Here is a 19595-nt window from a genome sequence, read left to right on the forward strand (position 1 = left end):
TATTTTGTGCATTAGATTCATAATGCATGTGAACCTGGCTAGTTAAATAAACATTTTAATTTGCTGAAAATGGGACTGTGACTAAGTATTAAGTAGTCATTTGTGTCAAGGCTGAACTCTATAGTATTTATATTCCCTGTGTGTTGCAAAGAGATGGGTTTTATCGGACAAAAAGGTGCTTAGGGGGATGAAAAAGGCTCATTTAGAAAATTTTCTTGTCTTAGGCGCGAGAAATGTTCCTGCGTTAAAGTAGAATTTATTCCTGATCTGGGAGTAAATGAAAAATAAAATTCAGTCCAAAACAAAATTATAAAATAAACATAAGGGAAAGGAAAGCAAAATTAGAAAATAAACGTAAGGGAAAAGTGAAGGGAAAGGGAAAGGGAAAGGGAAAGGGAAAGGGAAAGGGAAAGGGAAAGGGAAAGGGAAGGGGAAGGGGAAGGGAAAAGGGATAGGGATAGGGATAGGGATAGGGATGGGGATGGGAGAAGGGAAAGGGAAAGGGAAAGGGAAAGGAAAGGGGAAGGGAAAGGGAAAGGGAAAGGGAAAGGGAAAGGGAAAGGAAAGGGGAAGGGAAAAGGGATAGGGATGGGGATGGGGATGGGAGAAGGGATAGGGAAAGGGAAAGGGCAGGAGCAAGGTAAAGGGAAAGGAGAAAGGATAGGGAAAGGGAAAAAGAAACGGAAAGGGATAGGGAAAGGGAAAAAGAAAGGAAAAGGGAAAGGAAACAAGTCTCCCTTCTGGAATTGTTTTGTGATGTGTTCAATGGGAAACAGCACGGTTTCCCCCGCCAACCCAAGGGCGTCCCCGGCTCCTGCCCCGATGCTGGGGGCCGCGGGTCGGTCCCGGGGCGGCGCCGCGCGGGCGCGGAGGAGCCGCCGCCCCCCGGCGCGGGGCCGGGGACGGAAGCGCCGGGACTTCCTCCGGGGGCGGGCGGCGCGGAGCCCGCGGGAGCCGCGGCGATGCGGGCCGCCTGGGTGCTGCTGGCCGCGCTGGCCGCGCTGGCCGCCTACTACGTGTACCTGCCGCTGCCCGGCACCGTGTCCGAGCCCTGGAAGCTGATGCTGCTGGACGCCACCTTCCGCGCGGTGCAGCAGGCGGTAAGGCGGCTCCCCGCATCCCCGGCGGCGGGCGGCGCTCCCGGCGTCACCGGCATCGCCGAGCCCCGTCCCGCCCGGTAACGGGCATCGCCGCAGGCGGTGCGGGCTCGCAGGCTTTAGGTCAAAAAAGGAAAGATTAATTCGGATACGTTAACCGCGACTCCGGGAAGGAAGACGTAGGGAAGCTGTTTCTGATGTTTTAACTGCCTTGATTTGGAATCGTATCGCTAAACAAACTTGGGATGTTTGATTCGGTTGCGAGACGCGGATGGAGGTTCTGTCGCTCCGTTGGCGTCTTCCTCATTTTTTGCCGGTTTTTTTAGGCTGGCATGAAACAGGTCAGAGTTTGCAGACTTTCTGATGGTGCCTTTAGCTGTCAACTTCATTTTCTTGTAGGATGGTCTGATCGGTTGTGGTCAGGCCTGATGGAAGGTGCTGTGTATGTGAAAGCATGTTTTAAAAATTTCCTAGCAGCATTTCATTTTCCTTTAAGTTGGGTCTGAAATGTACACAAACTGGTACTTGGAGTGGATGAGAGCGGTAGCGTATTCAAAATGGGATTAAGTGAATCAAGGGACGGTGGATACCAAAGGGACCAGATGGGAATGTACCTTATACCTTCCTAACATGGTAATTGCGGATGCTGGGAAGCATGAGGAGGGTCGATCGCACACAGGGTCCAGTCTTGTATGTTCTGTCTGAATAACTTATCTGGTTGCCAGTGTTGGATTGAGAGTCTGGAAATAGATGATTCATCTGAGCCACTGGGGCATCTTCTCACGGTCCAAATGCATTGCTGAATCAAAGCGTATCTCTAGGATGAAAGGATAAAACCTGTTCGCTTGCATCCCCTCCCATATGTCTGCGATGAAAACTATGCAGACATGGCCTGCAGCAGCTTCATTTTTCAGTAAGTTCACTTGCTCCATGTTGTTAACTCAAGAAACAGCAGGTGCTTAGCTTGCCCTGATGCTCCCCTCACCGCACTGCTTGCAAAATGCATCACAGTTTAGGCAGGAACATGTAAAGTGAGTCCATAACCTCTAGCTGAAGGAGACCTATCTTTAGAAAATCATATGACTGTGACTATATATATATATGTATATTACTATTGGCTTCTGTACACCTTCAGTTTCTTTATGTGATATGTTGGGCACAGTCAGAGGAATTCTGTTGCCTCTAGCCTGGAGGCTGAAGGGTGTCTCTTCTGGGATACTCTGAAGGTTATAATCCCAAGAGGAGCTGGCTGGACAAAGCCTGACAGATGGCAGTTGGAGCAAGCTGGTAGGCAGGGCCTGAGGTGCCCACACCTATCCCCACTCTCTAGGGTGGAGAAGTCTCTGTTAGGGAAGTGGTAATTTTTTAGTTGTTTAGATCTCTGTCCTTAGAAATATGAAGTTGTTGAGTGAAAAAAATTACTAAACGAGTGAGTAATAGTTGTTTACAAACCAAAGGAAGGAACAGGTGAGCTTTACACAGAAACATAAAAGAAGTGAGGCATTAGAGGTGCTCTGATACACAGAACAAGTAAGCCTCAGGGCATTTGGAGAGAATGAGAAGGTGCTTTCCAAGTGTTCTGAAGTCTTTCCAACACTGAGAGACAGCACAAAGTCAGAAATATATGACTGCCATTTAAGAAGGAACTGTGTGAACTGAAGCTGTAAGAGTTAAGCTTGAGTATTTACTTTTTGGTTTTGTGGGTATGTAAAATAAAGTGTATGTCCTTACGTAGAGCTCAGCCTTCTTGTTCCACTGGCTGTTGCAAGAACAAATGGTTTAACATTTTTCAACATGTGATCATTGAACTTTCACCCACTTCTGAATATATTTCAGTCTGCTATTTAATACTTTCCTTTCTAGGTTTGATATAAGACAGAAGTCCATTTCTGATTTTAAAATCTCTGAAATGTACTGTAATTTTTTTCCAAGAGCATGAAACTTCATATGCTTCTAATAGGATTGATTATCTTTTGCTTGTTTTGAAATAGATTTGTTAATTGTCTCTGACAATTAACACCATGACAATTTCTAGTTAGGGGTAATGGGTTTGTTTTCTTAGTGCATTAATAATCACTACCAGTAAAACATAATAAGGTTGTCACTGGCTTTCAGTGTATTAACAGTAAGGTTTTGCATTGCTATGTGGAACTTCGTCCTAGTCAGCTACAATTTTTTCTTACAAGCTTGGTTCTGACTCAGTGTCTTGGCTCAGCGTTAGACACTTCAACAAACATTCAAGTGTAATCACATGGTTCAAAAAATGTAATGCTTGTAGGGCAGTTTCTGTAAATAGTTTTCAAAACATACTATTGAAGGTGACTGATACCATCATACTGATCTTAATTTGCTGAGAACAGAGATGGGAAGAGATGGAGTGCCATATCTGAAGTAACAAGAATTCCAGTGGCAGAGCTGGAAACTGAGCTGGATTTTGAGAGCCTTTTGTCTGCACCCACTTTAGTGACCTGTGCTGCCCCAAGAAGAAAACAGAGAAATCTGAACTTTAATAATAGTAATGAATTGATGTGAAAATGCTTAACCGAGAATGAGAGTAATATGTGTCTCTTGCCTGTCTCAAAATGGGACATGGTAACATTTTTACAGACAACTGCAATATAACACTGTTTTAGGTCAGGAAGTAAAAGCTATGTGCATACATATGTATACAGGTACACAGCTTAGCTTCAAAGAAATTTGGAGAACCATACACAATTAATTATGGGACCACATGTTTAACTACAAGTTTTAACTTAGTGTTTGTCAAGAAGCGTCTAAAGCAATGTTTCATAATACTGCTGTTAACGGCAGGATTGAATCAGAAGTTTTTCACTTCTTCCCGTCACCGCTTTCTCTTTTGGAGTAAAGAGAGCAGTGTATGTTTTTTTAATGAGCCCTTTGAAATAAGTTATTTCTGAACACCACGTTAAAATACGTGCTATTTTGTTGCATGGCAAGGAAGAAGAAGTTCTTTGGAACTGGGACAGCTGTTAGCAGAAGTTTGGAAGGACAAATGGGCTGGCATAAAGGCCATCAGTTAAGACATATATGGAAGAAGGTAGGCAGCTATGCAGGAGAGAAAATCATCCTCATATTTGGCCTCATCAGCCAAGTGATTCCTCATGGTCCTCTGCCACTCCCTTACTTTTGGAATAAAATCTAGGACGTGGAACATCAGCATTCAAGATTAGAGAAAGCAGTAATCAGTTCTTTCTAACATTTTAATATCTATCTACCTATATATTTGAGAGTATGAGACTTTTGGAGAGATGTAAATCATACTTGTAGCCAGCCAAGTAAGTTGCTGGTGTTTTTGCACACAAGAATACAATCTGGGAATTGGTTTACAGCAAACCAGGTTGTTAGTTGTGGTGGGTAGGTCACACAGCAATGGTACCAGAGCCACACTGCAAGTCCTATTGGCAGTAACAGATAACTTTTGCCTCTAACTAGTATAAAAGCAGATCATCATGGATCGATGGGTGTATGCACAAAACCTTACACTAAAATGTAATCTAGTCTCTGCTTTTAATTAATAAACTGTAAAACAGTTGTCTTGATTTCATTTCTAAAGGAAATTCAAAAAATTACGAGCACTTGCCTTTGAGGACTGCCTTCATATAACTGTGTTAAAAATACATATTCTTTGCTAGGCAGTAATGCACCTGCATTAAGAAATGTTCTGTAAAATAAAAGGAAACAAAAGTTCACCTTTAAACAAGATAAACTGCCTGAATTGCACACAAAACAATATGTTCTGCATGCGGCTAAGTGGGGAAATGATCCTGTTTATTTTTCACTAATCTCTAGTATTTACTGCAGATATTGTAGTTGGCATTTTGGACTCTAATGTTACAGAAATGCGTTTTGCAAAGTGATGCCAGACTTGAGGATAGTACCTGCATCTTTTAAGGTGGGAAGTTTAGTCTTAGAAGGTTCAGTCGTCCAGTTCCAGCATCATTACTCATTTGAGTCATGAGTGAGATTTGGCTTAGTCCCAAATAGTGTCATAAGAAAAAAAAGAGCTTTAGCTGTTTGCTTAATTCCTGATCCTGATGAGGCCTGGAAGGTCAGTGCAGGACCTTGGGTCTGACCAGCTATGAAGGCAGTAGCGGAAGCAGCTGATGCGTTCAGCTTGGCTTCAGAGGCACGCTGCTTTTGTGTACCGTCTGATTGCGTCCTGTTGCAATAATGTCATGGCTAAAGGTCAGAGGTGTGAAGCCAGACAGTGTCAGCTATGGAAGTCACATAAGGACAAAGAATCCCGAAGTATTGAGTACTGTTAGAGGTTAATAGAAATTAGCAACAGAAAAACTTTTTTTATTATTCTTTTTTTTATAATACAGAATGCATGGCTAATATATGTTACTTCTGTGAGGAAGGTAAGCATAATAGCCATAAGCGTTTGAGATTTTTCATGAAATTACCAGCTGAGGAGCCAATAGAAGAATCTTGATAGTTTAGAGACAGGTATTGGGTATTAAAGGTAAAGTAATGGTACCTCTCTAGAGCAGTACTTTGTTCATTCTGTCTGCTTTTTTTATCATAACCCTGACTCCTTTCTTCATTTATTGAAAATTTTCTCCTACATGAATTAAATCTTTCAAAACCTGGTACCCCTCACTGAAGAATTTACCAGCAATGTGGCAGTCTGGAACAATTCAGTCTCTAGGGAGTCCCTGGGTTGTCCCTCCCTGAAACCCCTGTAATTGGGATGTCCCGGTGGAAGAAGAATTTGTGGGTGTAGTGGTTGCTTTGCCTGAACTGTTGGGAGTGCTGGGGAGCATTACAGTGTGAGTGTAAATCCCACTGCTGCTGAGGCAGCCATCAGTCACGGGGAGACAACAGCCCCAAAAGGAAAAGCAGCAATCAGAAATGAACAGCAGACTGTCACTAGGGCTGCTGAAATATATCCACAGTGGTTATTGGCTGAACTAGCTCAAACACCAGCAAAATACTTAACATTTCTCTTGCTAGCCTGTCTAGTCCTCCTCTCCTGAGGTCCTCCTGCTCATCCAGCTCTGTTTGGCTTCCCAGTGTCAGCCCATTACTCCGTCCAGCCCACTGGGCTGTGTTCACCAGCTGTTTCCCCAGAGTCACCTGCTCAGGAAACAAAAGTATTTATTCAGATGGGTGCATAAAACCAGTCATTACATGGGAAAACTTGAGGCTGTGACCCAGACTGAGTGATGTGCTGTGCCTGCGGCTAGCACAGCAGTTCTGAGCTCATTTGCCACAGGGCTTTCATCTTTATACCATCTCCTCTTTTTCTGTGAGTTTGTTTTTACTTTTTTCTGTAGTCTCTTAATTTCCCCCTTGTCCTTCCGCTTTCTCATCCTTTTCACTAGCTGTTATTTTTACAGTACTGTCTTTTCACCAGAGAACGCAACTCCTTCTTCTATTTAAGCCAATCCAGCTGTCAACTGCTGCGAAAAGGGCTGGCCCCATCCTTTCCCCTACTCTGTCTTTCTTGCCTTGGCTTATCACTAAGGTAGTAGTTTTGGTATAGTTTCATGTTGTTTCTCTGTTTCTGCTGGTTTGTATTGAGCTGCTGCAGCAATGTGATACTCTGAGGCTTCATGTTCATTAGTGCCAACACAAGAAAGGTGCCAGGGAAGCACAGCCAACAGGATGGAAATACTGCCCTAGAAGAGTCAGCCATCCATTAAACATCTTGTTCTGCCAGTAGTTATATTACAGAGTGATATTATATCTATTTTAAATATTTATTTACGGAGAAATATATATAGAGAGAGACTTTTATTTGCAAGAACTTTGGACAAGACTAGCTCTTTGCCAGCAAAAAGTGCAATCCTGATGCCTTGTATATGACAACCAAATAGGCTGATTAGATAGATATATTTCCAAAGAATCAGTCTGATAAGAGCTTGGCAAAAAAACTGCCTATGCTTAACAGAAATTAGGACTGTTGCTTTTGTGCCCCGGTGTACAAAAGCATCTTTTCCAGTTTTTTTGAATTCTTGGAAAGAATGGCCTATTATCGGGGGGAGGGGGGAACACCAAAAAGGATTAAAGTGATGCCCTGCAGATGGCCACAGTGCTCTGTGGTTTAAAGAACAGTGAAAAACACTTCTTGGTAAACAACACTAGCCTTGAAAATGAAATATTTTTGATTCCAGGGAACATGTGGTAATCTTGTCTACAAAGAATGTGACCTAAAGTGGGAGAAAACTAAAATGATAGATCTACTGCAAGCACAGTCAGGCTAAAAAAATCTAGAGAAACATTCCCTGGCAGTATTTCTGAAATTGATTCCCAGTGGTTACCTTCCCCGGAGCCACCACAGGATATAAGGAGGATCAGATCTTAAGCTGGTTACATCAGTGGCAGCCTAACAAATTGTCTGCCAAATCATTAATAGATGTACTGCTTTTCAGATTTCAGACTTGAACTGTGAGTCTCAGAGTGGTCCTGTGAGAATTTTTAAGTAATAGTGGGAGAAAAGCATGATCTGAAATTCAGAGATGAAAAACAGCCTTATGAATTCAGCATTTCTTCCTGCCGTGTGGATACTGTGCGTTTCTTCTCCCAGAGAAAGGCCTTGCAGTGTAAAGAAATAATGTTCCATCCAAAAACATTTTAGTATTTGGATTCCCACCAATCTGTCTCAGCAGGGTGACATTACCATAAGCTAAAGCAAAAAAAGAAAGTAATTTTTTTTAATTCTTGTTTTGGAAATGGATTCCTATCCTCCCTTACACAGCAGCCCATTGTATGTAGCATAGATTTTTTGGGGAAAAATATCAGAGGTTCTCTGTATCTACAGGAATGTGCAGTGGAAGTGGGGCTCTGCAGGGCCTTTTTTGTACAGCACCTGACTGAAAGCCAGTGTTTCATCTTTTTTACATTTAAGCTAATGATGACAGATTTAAAAGTTACAAGTGAGGAGCTGGGGCTGTAGGCATAAGGAGACAGATCTCTGGCATAGATGCTGCTGAACACTTCAACATTTGTTTTTCCTCTGGAGGTGTGTGTTTGCTTCTGTCAGCCCTTCCTTCACCGAAAGCAGGCACTTCTGACAGAGAAGCTGAAACTTGGCTCTGAAAGTGGCTGTGAAAACATTACTGTGAATGTAAAATGAAGAACGCAAGTCAAGAAAATGAAATATCTGTCCTTGCGAACAGATAACATAAACCAGAGGGACTGTGAAACTCTTCTTTGCAAAATCAGGTCTGTCATGAGAAATCAGGCTTGGCTTCCACTCAGCTTTTATGCAGGTTAAACTATGGCAACTATCCCTTCTTTGCATCATGAATGCGGTGAGACCGGTGCCTGGGTGACCCCACTGTCTCAGGTGTCAGCATCTTTAATTCATACTAGCAGGTTTGCACTGCAGCAGAGGTACTAGCAGAATTAAAACAGCAAAGTAGTCATGTGTAGACAAGCCCCATGGCTCCTAACAGTGTGCCTTTTCTTCCAACTATCTGTTACCTGTACGTAAAATAAAAGGTCACAGCTGTCAGTTTTCCTTACAGTAGTGGCCCTATAGGTGTATATTAGGTATCTGCATTAATCTTGCCTCTCAACTCCATTGCCGTGACTGAGAAAGTTGTACAGAAAGCATCACTGATCATCCAATTTCTAGTCTTTGTCACTAGGTTAGAAATTAACTTTACAAAAGGGGAAAGACCCTCCACTACTTTTTAGTGGCCAGTCTGGACGTCATGATCCCAGCAGTCCTTTGGCTCACCTTTTGCCACCCCTTTTGCACCATCTAGGGAAGGGGAACAAGTATGCATTACACATAGTGTGCAGGTCATTCGTAAGGAGCAGGTCATGACCATTTGGGCTGGAGCTCTGCCTTGGATTCCAGTACTTTCTGCTGAGAAAAACAGGTTTTTAGTCTGTTTAAAAAAAAAAAAAATGGAAAAAAAAATCCCAGATAGCCAAAGGGGATAAAAGAGCTCTCTTTTTACCATATGGGTACAGAAAGATCAGATTAGTCTTCATTTTTGTAGTGTTTTACACACCCCCACAAAAAAGTAGCACACTTTAGTCTCTGGAGTTGGAAAAAAAAATTCACTAACCTGCCTTAGTTCTTGGATAGCGTTTCAGATCCTTCCCAATTCAGCAGGTAAATACAGAACAAGACAAACCCCAAGCATTATATTCCTTTGAGACCATTTGTATTTTTATATTTCCTTGCAATCCTTGAGAATGTTCTTAATTTGGAATTGGAAGGACTTGTGCTCTGGGGTGGAACAAGAGAAATACTTAGCGTTTTTTATACCTTATCACTACAAAATTTTTTGCCTGTGCAGTATTGCCCTCTGCTGGCACCCATCTGATGACTTCCCAAGTCTTATAGTGGAGCTTGCTGGTGAGGTTCCTCTCCTTCTGGAGGTGTCTTTCAAGGTGAGGATCTGAATGCTTATTCACCGTTGTCTTGATTCACATAGTGCTTGTGATTTGATTTATTTTGACAACAGAGAATCTTTTATGGACAGGGTTTTGTTTTAATACAGCTTTAAAAGCATAAGAGACCTTTGATAATTGTTCATTTTCCAGTGAATATTCTAATATACCTTATTCGTTTTCGTATAGGACCTGCCCTTTGAAGACAGTTGAATTAAACATCAATGCAGTATCGTATGATATGATGTGAAATTATAGGAATCTCCTTTTTTCTTTTGTTTTTCCTAGTGTCACCTGATTCACTATCTGAGACTCGGCCATCACTTGATAGTTCTGAATTATGTGATTCATACCTTTGACAAGCTGAAGTTTGTCTCCTCTGAAGACATTAACATCACAGATGCTGTTTTTGATGGTGTAGAAGTCAGAGTGTTTGAACCTCCTATGAAGGAAGATGAAAGGCTCAAGCGCAGCATTGTGTACATCCACGGAGGTGGCTGGGCTTTGGCAAGTGCAAGTATGTGTCTGCCAGTAATTAAATGGGATTCTGGTCTGCTTTTCTACTAGCAGGAGAAGCCAAATGCTGTTTTTCCTGCTGGGGATTACCATTTTGCTAAGTACCACCTGAATTCACTAGTAACTGTCTCCATTCTGGTAGATCAGCTCTGAGGAGGGATGGGAGAAATAGTGCGAACACACAGCAAAACACATATATTATCTGCAAGGGGTTTATCTTTTATACATCCTGAGAGGACAAAATAGCTTATTACTTAAATTCCTGGGATACCTGGTTGGGCTGTTTGGGTCAGTCCCGTGTTTTCTGTGATCATGCGTAAATATTGATCCTTGGTGATCAGAATCCAGCGACTACATATAAGAATTTTGCCCCATTTTCACACAATAACTAGCAGAAGAGCTAGTTGAGCAACACTGCATGTAAGAGCATCGCTAATGTTTGACTCTTAAATAACACATATGTGGGAATACATGCTGCTTATCACATACAACAGGCAGTGTGATGAAGAAAAGGGGTAGAGGTGGGTTCCCATCCCATGGTCTGGCACCCTTTCTCAGGGAACCATTAGCACCACTAGCAGAAATTGCCTTAAAAATTAATGCTATTTACTCCAGTTGACTAGGAAGCCACAAACATGATCACAGAAAGTAAAGTATAGCTATAGACAATGATAATCTAACCACATCATTCAGGAGGAGAAAAGCCTTGGGAGGAGCAGGGCTGTGTGGGTCTCATGGTAACCACTAGGAGACTTCCCCGTTTTTCTTCTCCATTGGTCCCCTGACATCATGAAGTCCATACAGCCCTAATGCGTTCTGTCTTCATCTACAGAAAAAGAATATTAATGAGGTTTTCCACAATTTTCCAAAATAAAGATGGTATCGATTGTGTTTGGGCTGTGCATGTATAAGTCACTTAAGCCATGACTTATGTGAGATTTAATTCCCTAAATAATTTTAAAAGCTGGCCTTGATGTGCCTTTGGAAATCCTACTCTCTCTGCTCTAAGCAGTTAAAAATTTTGCTCCTCTTCCTACAAAGGAGTTGTTCTTGGAGATGGGTTTTCTTAGGCCTGCCTAAGGGATATTTGTTAGCATCCTGCCTACCTCATTTTTTCCCTTACACTTTGTGTATGACTCTCGTTATGCAAGAAGTTTATATTACATTACCTTGCTTGGTTTGGATAACTTAGCTATGTCAGATGGTATCCTCGAGTCCAAGATGCAGAAGTTAATGGTACAGATATTAAACCTAAATATTAAATTCTAGATTTGGAAATACTAAAGACTAGATACTTTATGAAACACTTAGTGTCTTAGTATATTTTCTAGTACCAGGAACTGACAATTAAGTAACTGGAAAAGAAGAAAATTAAAGAAAATAGGATAGCTGTGATTAGTCCTCCCTTAAATGAGTAGTTCAGTTGACGTTAATAGGGCACCTCATTTGAATCAAAGCGATGCACACTATAATAAAATGACCAACAAGTAGTGACTTATGCAGTGATAACTGTCTCTGGATGCTAATGCCCCCGAGCCACTGGGTACCTTATATTTTGCCCAACTGAGAGAGCTGCGATAGGTGGGTGAAATGACGTGCCCTAAGTCACCAAGAAACAGATAAGAAAGAAAGCATTAGACTGCAGAACTTTTCAAGGCATTGATTATGTTTCTTCTGCTACAATATGTATTTGGCACTTTATCTGTTTCTGATTTCATTTACTTTGCTTACATTTGTATCACGTCTTCATATTTTCCGAGAAGGCTTATGTACCGCTTTGTGAATATTGACTTAAATGGATGTGTATGATCCTAACATCATGTCCTGCGTTCCAGGAACAAGCCTTTATAACAATCTCTGCAGAGTCATGGCTGAATCTCTCAATGCTGTAGTCGTCTCAGTTGAGTGAGTAATCCAAAACTGATCAAGTAATTTTAAGGTATTATAAATACATAATGTAGTTCTTTTAGCTTTTCCCTTGTTATTGGCATGTATATAAGGCTTTAACTTTGGCAATAATTGTCTTTACTGGTCTGATATTTTTACCCTTTTAAAATTAAAACATTGGAGTAGTGCCAAAAAATTCTTTTGGGTTTCTAATAATTCTAGAGGTGATTTTAGAAGGCGGAAATGTGGGAAAAGAGAGTAGCACTTAATTCAGTTGTACAAATACTAAAATGCAAATGCAAACACATTCGGACATGATCAACATCTCTATGCTTCCTCATGTAGCAAGAGGGACTTTTCCCATCCTCAATGGCCACTTCTACCTGCTGCAAGTTATATTTATGTATGTGTGTATGTACATATAAAGAATATATTTTATATGTACAATATTTATATATATAAAAACGCACCTTCGAATTCTGTGTATAGACCACAGTTTTGAAGCTGTTTTGAGCAAAGGTCTGCAACATAAAAATTCTCAAATCATTTTATGTGTGCTCATTAACCAGAACTTACCATGGACCTGGCAGTTTCCTGCTGCTCTCTCAATCCCCCACTGTTCCAGTCATCTCATTTAAGCTTTGTACTCTACTCAAGAGAAAAGGACTGCCAGGGAGCCAGACAACAGAGAAGTAGGGCTGCTTTTTTAACTTGCTGAACAATTCCATGGTAAACAAACCTCTCAGCTAGCTAACTACATTAACTAGATGACTCCAACTTGACTGGCACTTCTCACAGAATCATAGAATCATAGAATAACCAGGTTGGAAGAGACCCACCGGATCATCGAGTCCAACCATTCCTATCTAACGCTAAACCATGCCCCTTAGCACCTCGTCCACCCGTGCCTTAAACACCTCCAGGGAAGGGGACTCAACCACCTCCCTGGGCAGCCTGTTCCAGTGCCCAATGACCCTTTCTGTGAAGAAGAATTTTTTCCTAATGTCCAGCCTAAACCTCCCCTGGCAGAGCTTGAGGCCGTTCCCTCTTGTCCTGTCCCCTGTCACTTGGGAGAAGAGGCCAGCACCCTCCTCTCTACAACCTCCTTTCAGGTAGTTGTAGAGAGCAATGAGGTCTCCCCTCAGCCTCCTCTTCTCCAGGCTAAACATCCCCAGCTCTCTCAGCTGCTCCTTGTAAGACTTGTTCTCCAGCCCCTTCACCAGCTTTGTTGCTCTTCTCTGGACTCGCTCCAGAGCCTCAACATCCTTCTTGTGTTGAGGGGCCCAGAACTGAACACAGTATTCGAGGAGCGGTCTCACCAGTGCCGAGTACAGAGGGAGAATAACCTCCCTGGACCTGCTGGTCACGCCGTTTCTGATCCAAGCCAAGATGCCATTGGCCTTCTTGGCCACCTGGGCCACTGCTGGCTCATGTTCAGTCGGCTGTCAACCAACACCCCCAGGTCCCTCTCCTCCAGGCAGCTTTCTAGACAGACTTCTCCTAGTCTGTAGCACTGCCTATCTCCTATCCTTATTGTCAACTTCAATATTTTCTTTTGCAAACCTAATCATTTGATATAACTGCTCACATTTCTCACCTGTAATTGATTACATACCAAGCTCTGTGATCTAATTGCAGCTGAATTTTATGGAAATGATATAGATTATATTACTCCTTCAGTACTGCAGTACTGATAGCATACTTTAAAGGGTTGCCTTTTTTTTATCACAGCATTGAAAAGTTCTTGACATATTTTCCTTAACCACGATATCTTTCAGTCGAAGTGTTTGTACTCAATTAGTGAAGACTAATTAGACTTCTCATTGATTTAACTGCACGTCTCATTTTCTTGATGTATGCAGGCTGTTAACCAGTTTTGTGAGGACTTCCCAGAGGACTTTCTCATACTCCTTTGTAGTTGATGCAGTATGTAGATTGTTTTCTGAAAGCAGGTCAGATTGGGAGTTTGAAACACTTTTCCTGTAATCTAAGATTAAAATTTATTCTGTGTATGAAACTTTTTTTATCTTAGATTCTGAAGAAAATATTTCAGATAAGAAAATTGGATTTTGTTTTGCTTGTTTTGCTCAGCTCTGCTGAGAATCTGTAAAACCCGTTGATTGAAAAGCTACAAACAAGACCTGCTTTGTACCATAAGGCTTAGTAACAACTCTTAGATTACATTTTTTTTCAGTAAATATGAACAGACTTCTGCAATGTTATGTAGAAACTGAGAAAATCTCATGAATCTCTCAGCTGCTGACTGTTTGCACACTTCAATCTCTCCACCTGTGCAATGAGTATATTCCTGCTCCACGCCTTGATAAAGGAGAGGAGTTATTGAATCTGTTGCATTGGAGCAAATTGGTATTACTTCACTTCTTGGCTATTGTTCATTTCATGGCACAGAAGTATAACAAGGTTCATTCTCTTCTGAGCGTAGGTGAAAATTCAGGAAGCTTGGGTGTTCAACTCAGTGGAATTTGTTGGGCATATATGTCATATTCTCTCTTGTGCTAGTTAACATGAGGATTTGGATCAAAATCAGGCTGATAATATTGGTTCCCTTGCCAAGGGTATTTTAAACATTAATTTATTTTTATAATGATGAAATGCTCTATTGGGAAATCCTAGGAAAGTGCTGCATAATTTTATGTGATCTTGATATTATTCATAACTAGTAGGTTCATATTAATCTTTCAGAATTAAAGCATTAATTATATGATTAGGTCTTACCTAAGTATTAAACACCTCATGTTTTTCCCTTAGTATTTATCCTAATGAAATAGTTACTGGCCATTAAGGAATACCTGATAGCACCTATTAATCTTGAGAGGTACATTCATGGTAATAATCGTTTCTCATTTCTTTTCTTTTGTAGATACAGACTGGTACCAGAGGTGCGCTTCCCAGAGCAGTTCCATGATACTCTTCGTGCTACAAAGCATTTTTTGCAGCCTGATGTCTTAGCTGAATATTCAGTTGACCCAGGTCGAATTGCAATTTCTGGTGATAGTGCAGGAGGAAATTTGGCAGCTGCTGTGTGTCAGCAGGTAACACCCAGTGCCTGTTATGTATTATACTACGACAGTCCCTAATTCAATGATGCGTATAGCTTGACAGATTCTTTGCGCTGCATGAGCACAGGGTATGTGCCAACCCTATAGACAGAATGTTAGAAAGCCAGCACCTGGTCACTTTACAGAAGAAAAATGAGTAAATTGCAATATGAATCACGTAGCTTGCAATGTCTTACTAGTTAAGAGTTATTATGGGCCAGATTTTAAGGGAAAGTAGCTAAATTACTTTTTTAACATCTTTTGCTGGTGATTTTTTTATTTTTCTAAGTAGGTAACTAGGTATGTGCATAATTTATCAATTTAGCTTTCTATTCTCAGATGCTTGGCTCTGAAAATAATTTCTTATTTCTTTCAAATACAAATGAAGGACAAAAAATAGTAAATGAAGCTTAATTCTTCTGTTAGATTGTCTTCCTGTAGCATTTCACAATTTTAAGGCAATTTCTTTCGTGCATCTGCAGTTTAAATGTAATCTGAATTTAATCTAGTTAAGATTTTAAAGGCAGCCTGGGGCAAGTAATAATATTTTTCATGGTTGATTGAAATATTGTTATTAGATTTTTCGTATTGCCATAACCATTGGTGACAAGAAAGCAGATACCATGTCCATGCAACTGATTATCATGACAACCTTGCAATATTGAATTAGGGTGAAAAAATTAATAAGGGACAATTACACTAAAAGTTTCAATATTGACAACCGATAAACATGATAGATCTATGTTTTGAAAACAGCAATTCTAAGTAGTTTCCCTCATGCATAAATCAGTAATGCAGGACTCTTGGGGAAAAGTTAAATACATTAAGATTCTTCAGCCTGAAGATGAGGCAGACAAGATGAGATATAATAGAGAACCATGTATATTGTGTAGAAGAGGAAGCAAAGCAAGTGTCTGCTGATTCTCCCAATAAAAGAATTTAGGGGGCACCAAATATTTAATTGGTAGGCTCAAATCAGGGACAGCACACCTGTAAGGGGGGTATTTCTCCTCCTTTTCAGCTTGTCCCTGCAGTGTCACTGTGCTACAGCTCTATCTTTGAATATGAGCCAGCAGTGTGCCCAGGTGTCCAAGAAGGCCAATGGCGTCTTGGCTTGTATCAGAAATGGTGTGACCAGCAGGTCCAGGGAGGTTATTCTCCCTCTGGACTCGGCACTGGTGAGACCGCTCCTCGAATCCTGTGTTCAGTTCTGGGCCCCTCACCACAAGAAGGATGTTGAGGCTCTGGAGAGAGTCCAGAGAAGAGCAACAAAGCTGGTGAAGGGGCTGGAGAACAGGCCTTATGAGGAACAGCTGAGAGAGCTGGGGGTGTTTAGCCTGGAGAAGAGGAGGCTGAGGGGAGACCTCATTGCTCTCTACAACTACCAGAAAGGAGGTTGTAGAGAGGAGGGTGCTGGCCTCTTCTCCCAAGTGACAGGGGACAGGACAAGAGGGAATGGCCTCAAGCTCCGCCAGGGGAGGTTTAGGCTGGACATTAGGAAAAAATTCTTCTTCACAGAAAGGGTCATTGGGCACTGGAACAGGCTGCCCAGGGAGGTGGTTGAGTCCCCTTCCCTGGAGGTGTTTAAGGCACGGGTGGATGAGGTGCTAAGGGACATGGTTTAGTGTTTGATGGGAACGGTTGGACTCGATGATCCGGTGGGTCTCTTCCAACCTGGTTATCCTATGATTCTGTGATTCTATGAAATCAAGTGCAGATGGCAGTCTTAAGTCAAATACAGTGAGGTGCTTCTGCACACAGTGAGCTTTTGCTAGAGCAAACTGAATGCCAGCTGTTTCCATATGCTGAAAAAACAATTAGATAAATGCATTGAAGAAAAATCCATTAAAAAAGTGTTAAAAGCAAGAATTAACTCCCCTGATTCAGGAAGTCCCTCAGTTGCAATTTCTTAAACTGGGAGCTCTGCTAGCAAAATGCCACTTTACACCTTTTTTTAATTTCTGCCACCCTTCAGTAAATTTCTGCCTCTGATTTCTGTTGGAAACAAGCTACTGGGTCTGCCCCAATGGCCATCCTTAGAAGAGAAGAAAAAGATCAGGCTGCTAACATTTCAGACAAAAGAGCATTATCTATATAAGCATTATCTATATAAGAGCAGAATTTGGCCTAAAAGTTGCCAAATGAATGATTACTTGTATGAAGTTCAAGGTCTATATTGCAATGTTTATTTTCTTTATAATCCAAATTCTATCCTGCATTTTTTCCACAGCTTAGCAAAGATGAGCATTTGACCATCAAACCAAAACTGCAGGCCTTAATTTATCCAGTCCTTCAGGCATTTGACTTCAATACACCTTCTTATCAGCAGAACATGAATATGCCTGTTCTTCCTCGTTATGTCATGATCAACTATTGGATAGATTATATCAATGCTAATTATGATTTGGCTCACTCACTGCTGATTAACAACCACACTGCTCTTGACGTTGGCCAAGCTCTGTCTTTCAGAGGGCGTCTGAACTGGACATCTCTACTGCCTTCATCATTCAAAAAAAACTACAAGCCTGTAATACAAACCACAGGCAAGGCTGAAATCATCCAGGAGATACCAGCACTGCTTGATGTACGAGCAGGCCCACTCCTCGCAGAAAATGAAACTCTGCAGCTGCAGCCAAAGACTTACATCCTGACCTGTGAGAACGATGTCCTGCGAGATGACGGGGTGATGTATGCCAAGCGCTTACAGAACGCCGGTGTTGAAGTCACACTCGATCACTTTGATGACTGCTTTCATGGCTGTATGATATTCACTGTGTGGCCTACTGATTTCTCTGCAGGCGTTCAGACCAGAAACAGCTACATAAAATGGCTGGATGAAAGCCTCTGAAGAAAGAATCTCTCTAGAAGACACATGGTGCTCAACTCCAGTGTCTGTCCTTGCTAAAGAGCAAACAATAACAAAGTGCACTTTTCCAAATTCTGACTTCAGCTGCAGCTGCTGGGGATTTCAGACCACATTTCTAGCTTGATTGGCCTTGCCCAGCAAAGTATTTTGAGAGGTGTTTTTTTAGACTTCGATTTTTTTCCCCCTGCTTTCAGGTGACTTTAGCCAGACATAAATAAATGTTGGGCGGGGAGATCAGCATTCCTGTAGCATTCTGAACTGGTGCGACTTTTAAGCTGTGACTTATTTAGGCACAAAGGCCACAATTTTCAAATGATGTGAGGTAAAGCCAAACACCTACGCCTACATCTACATATGTAAAAGTGGGAGCTAGTTTTCAACAGAGGTGTGGTTGATGTCAAAGAAAGTGTGAGCACTCTCCCTTTTGATAGCAGAGCCATGCATTTGAGTATCAAGCATGAGTTTAGGTGTTGGCTTTTAGGCACAGAGACGAATGGCTCATTTCATTTTTATTTTAAAAAAAAGGCTCTTCTAGGCAGTTAAGATGATGCTAGACAAGTCTAGCCAAACATGTAATTCAGATTTGGAATTTGGTCTTTATCGCCTTTTAGTTATTTATATTTTGTAAAAGCACAGGACTAAGTATATTTTCAATAAAAAGTATTACAGCATACATATAAATATATAGGATAAAATACTCTGTGTAGCAGCAGAATCCAGGTTGTTCATGTAAGTGAGCTTCAAAGCTGACTACTTATGTGGCTACAGAGTGTGACATCATCTGTGGTTAAAGCCTCAGCTTCATGACCTCCTTTCAGAAAATGCTGAGCATACTAAAAAAAATCTACTGTGTGGTTTGCACTAATGTTTGTAATTAATAGTAGGTTTTGTTCATTGATTTTTCTTTAGTTCTTGCTGTGTTTATTGTATTTTGTGTGCTTCCTGGAAGGAGAGAAGCTAGCAAAGAGAAGAGGGCTCCAATCTATATGGAAGATTGAAATCTGATCTTTGCAGCTTAACTTTTTCTGTCTTACAGACTTACACAAAATGTGAGGTTAAGATGAACTCCCTGTTGTGCAACAGTTGGAGCCAGCCTGTAACATTCAGAAAGGCAGGACAGGGAAATGAAACAACTTGTGACTATATATATAGTCTGGGATGCTTACTGCTTGCAGAAATCATGGTTGTGTCAAAAGCCCAGTGTTTCTAGTAAAGAGGAGAGAACAGCTGTCCCATGGCTATAAACTATTGGATTAAATTTATCCTTAGCTTTACCACAGGCTTCCTGTGGGACCCCAGGAGTACAACTTAATTTCCTTATGCACTACTTTCTTCTGCAAGAGAGGGAGAAGTAATTTCCTACCTCACAAAGGAGCCGCAAAGCTGCATCCGCAGGTGTTGGTGAAGCACACAGATGTGACAGCGACTGGCAGGTACTGAATACTTCCCATAGCTTTTGACTTTCCATCCTTCTCTAGCAGCAGGCTCCAAGCAGCCTGCCCCATGATGGGTGATGTGTTTAGGCTGCGGGTCCTTCTGGGCAGTTCGCTAATCTCTGTCCTGGCTCCTGTGAAAGCACCATAAGGTGAGGCTTCTTGGCCATTGTGTGATTACAACAAAGGCAATTTCATTACGCCATTTCTTATGGCAGCATTCTGAAAAAAGATCTTTAAAGAAAACCCCACAAGGTACTGGTAGATCAGAACAGTCCTATTTCACTCATATTTAAATGAAAGAGAATGGCTTTGTTGAATTCAGCCTCAATGTAGGCTTTGCTGTGCAGGCTGAAACTCA

General features: G+C 41.5%; 1 protein-coding gene across 2 annotated transcripts; it reads left to right on the top strand.

The window, feature by feature from the left end:
• The first annotated feature begins 885 nt into the window (after positions 1–885).
• NCEH1 (neutral cholesterol ester hydrolase 1) lies at positions 886–18041 on the top strand. 2 transcript variants are annotated; one of them, XM_069864569.1, is made up of 5 exons: positions 886–1100; positions 9762–9990; positions 11825–11894; positions 14758–14929; positions 17166–18041. In XM_069864569.1, exons 1-5 carry the CDS (start codon positions 963–965, stop codon positions 17781–17783), a joined length of 1227 nt encoding a protein of 408 aa, XP_069720670.1. In that variant the 5' UTR covers positions 886–962; the 3' UTR covers positions 17784–18041. The 2 variants fall into 2 exon arrangements, with proteins under 2 accessions (XP_069720670.1, XP_069720671.1); XM_069864570.1 differs by lacking the exon at positions 886–1100 and adding an exon at positions 1897–2010.
• The last annotated feature ends 1554 nt before the right edge of the window (positions 18042–19595 follow it).

The sequence above is a fragment of the Phaenicophaeus curvirostris genome, chromosome 10 (genome assembly GCF_032191515.1).
Source record: "Phaenicophaeus curvirostris isolate KB17595 chromosome 10, BPBGC_Pcur_1.0, whole genome shotgun sequence".
Lineage (NCBI taxonomy): Eukaryota > Metazoa > Chordata > Aves > Cuculiformes > Cuculidae > Phaenicophaeus > Phaenicophaeus curvirostris.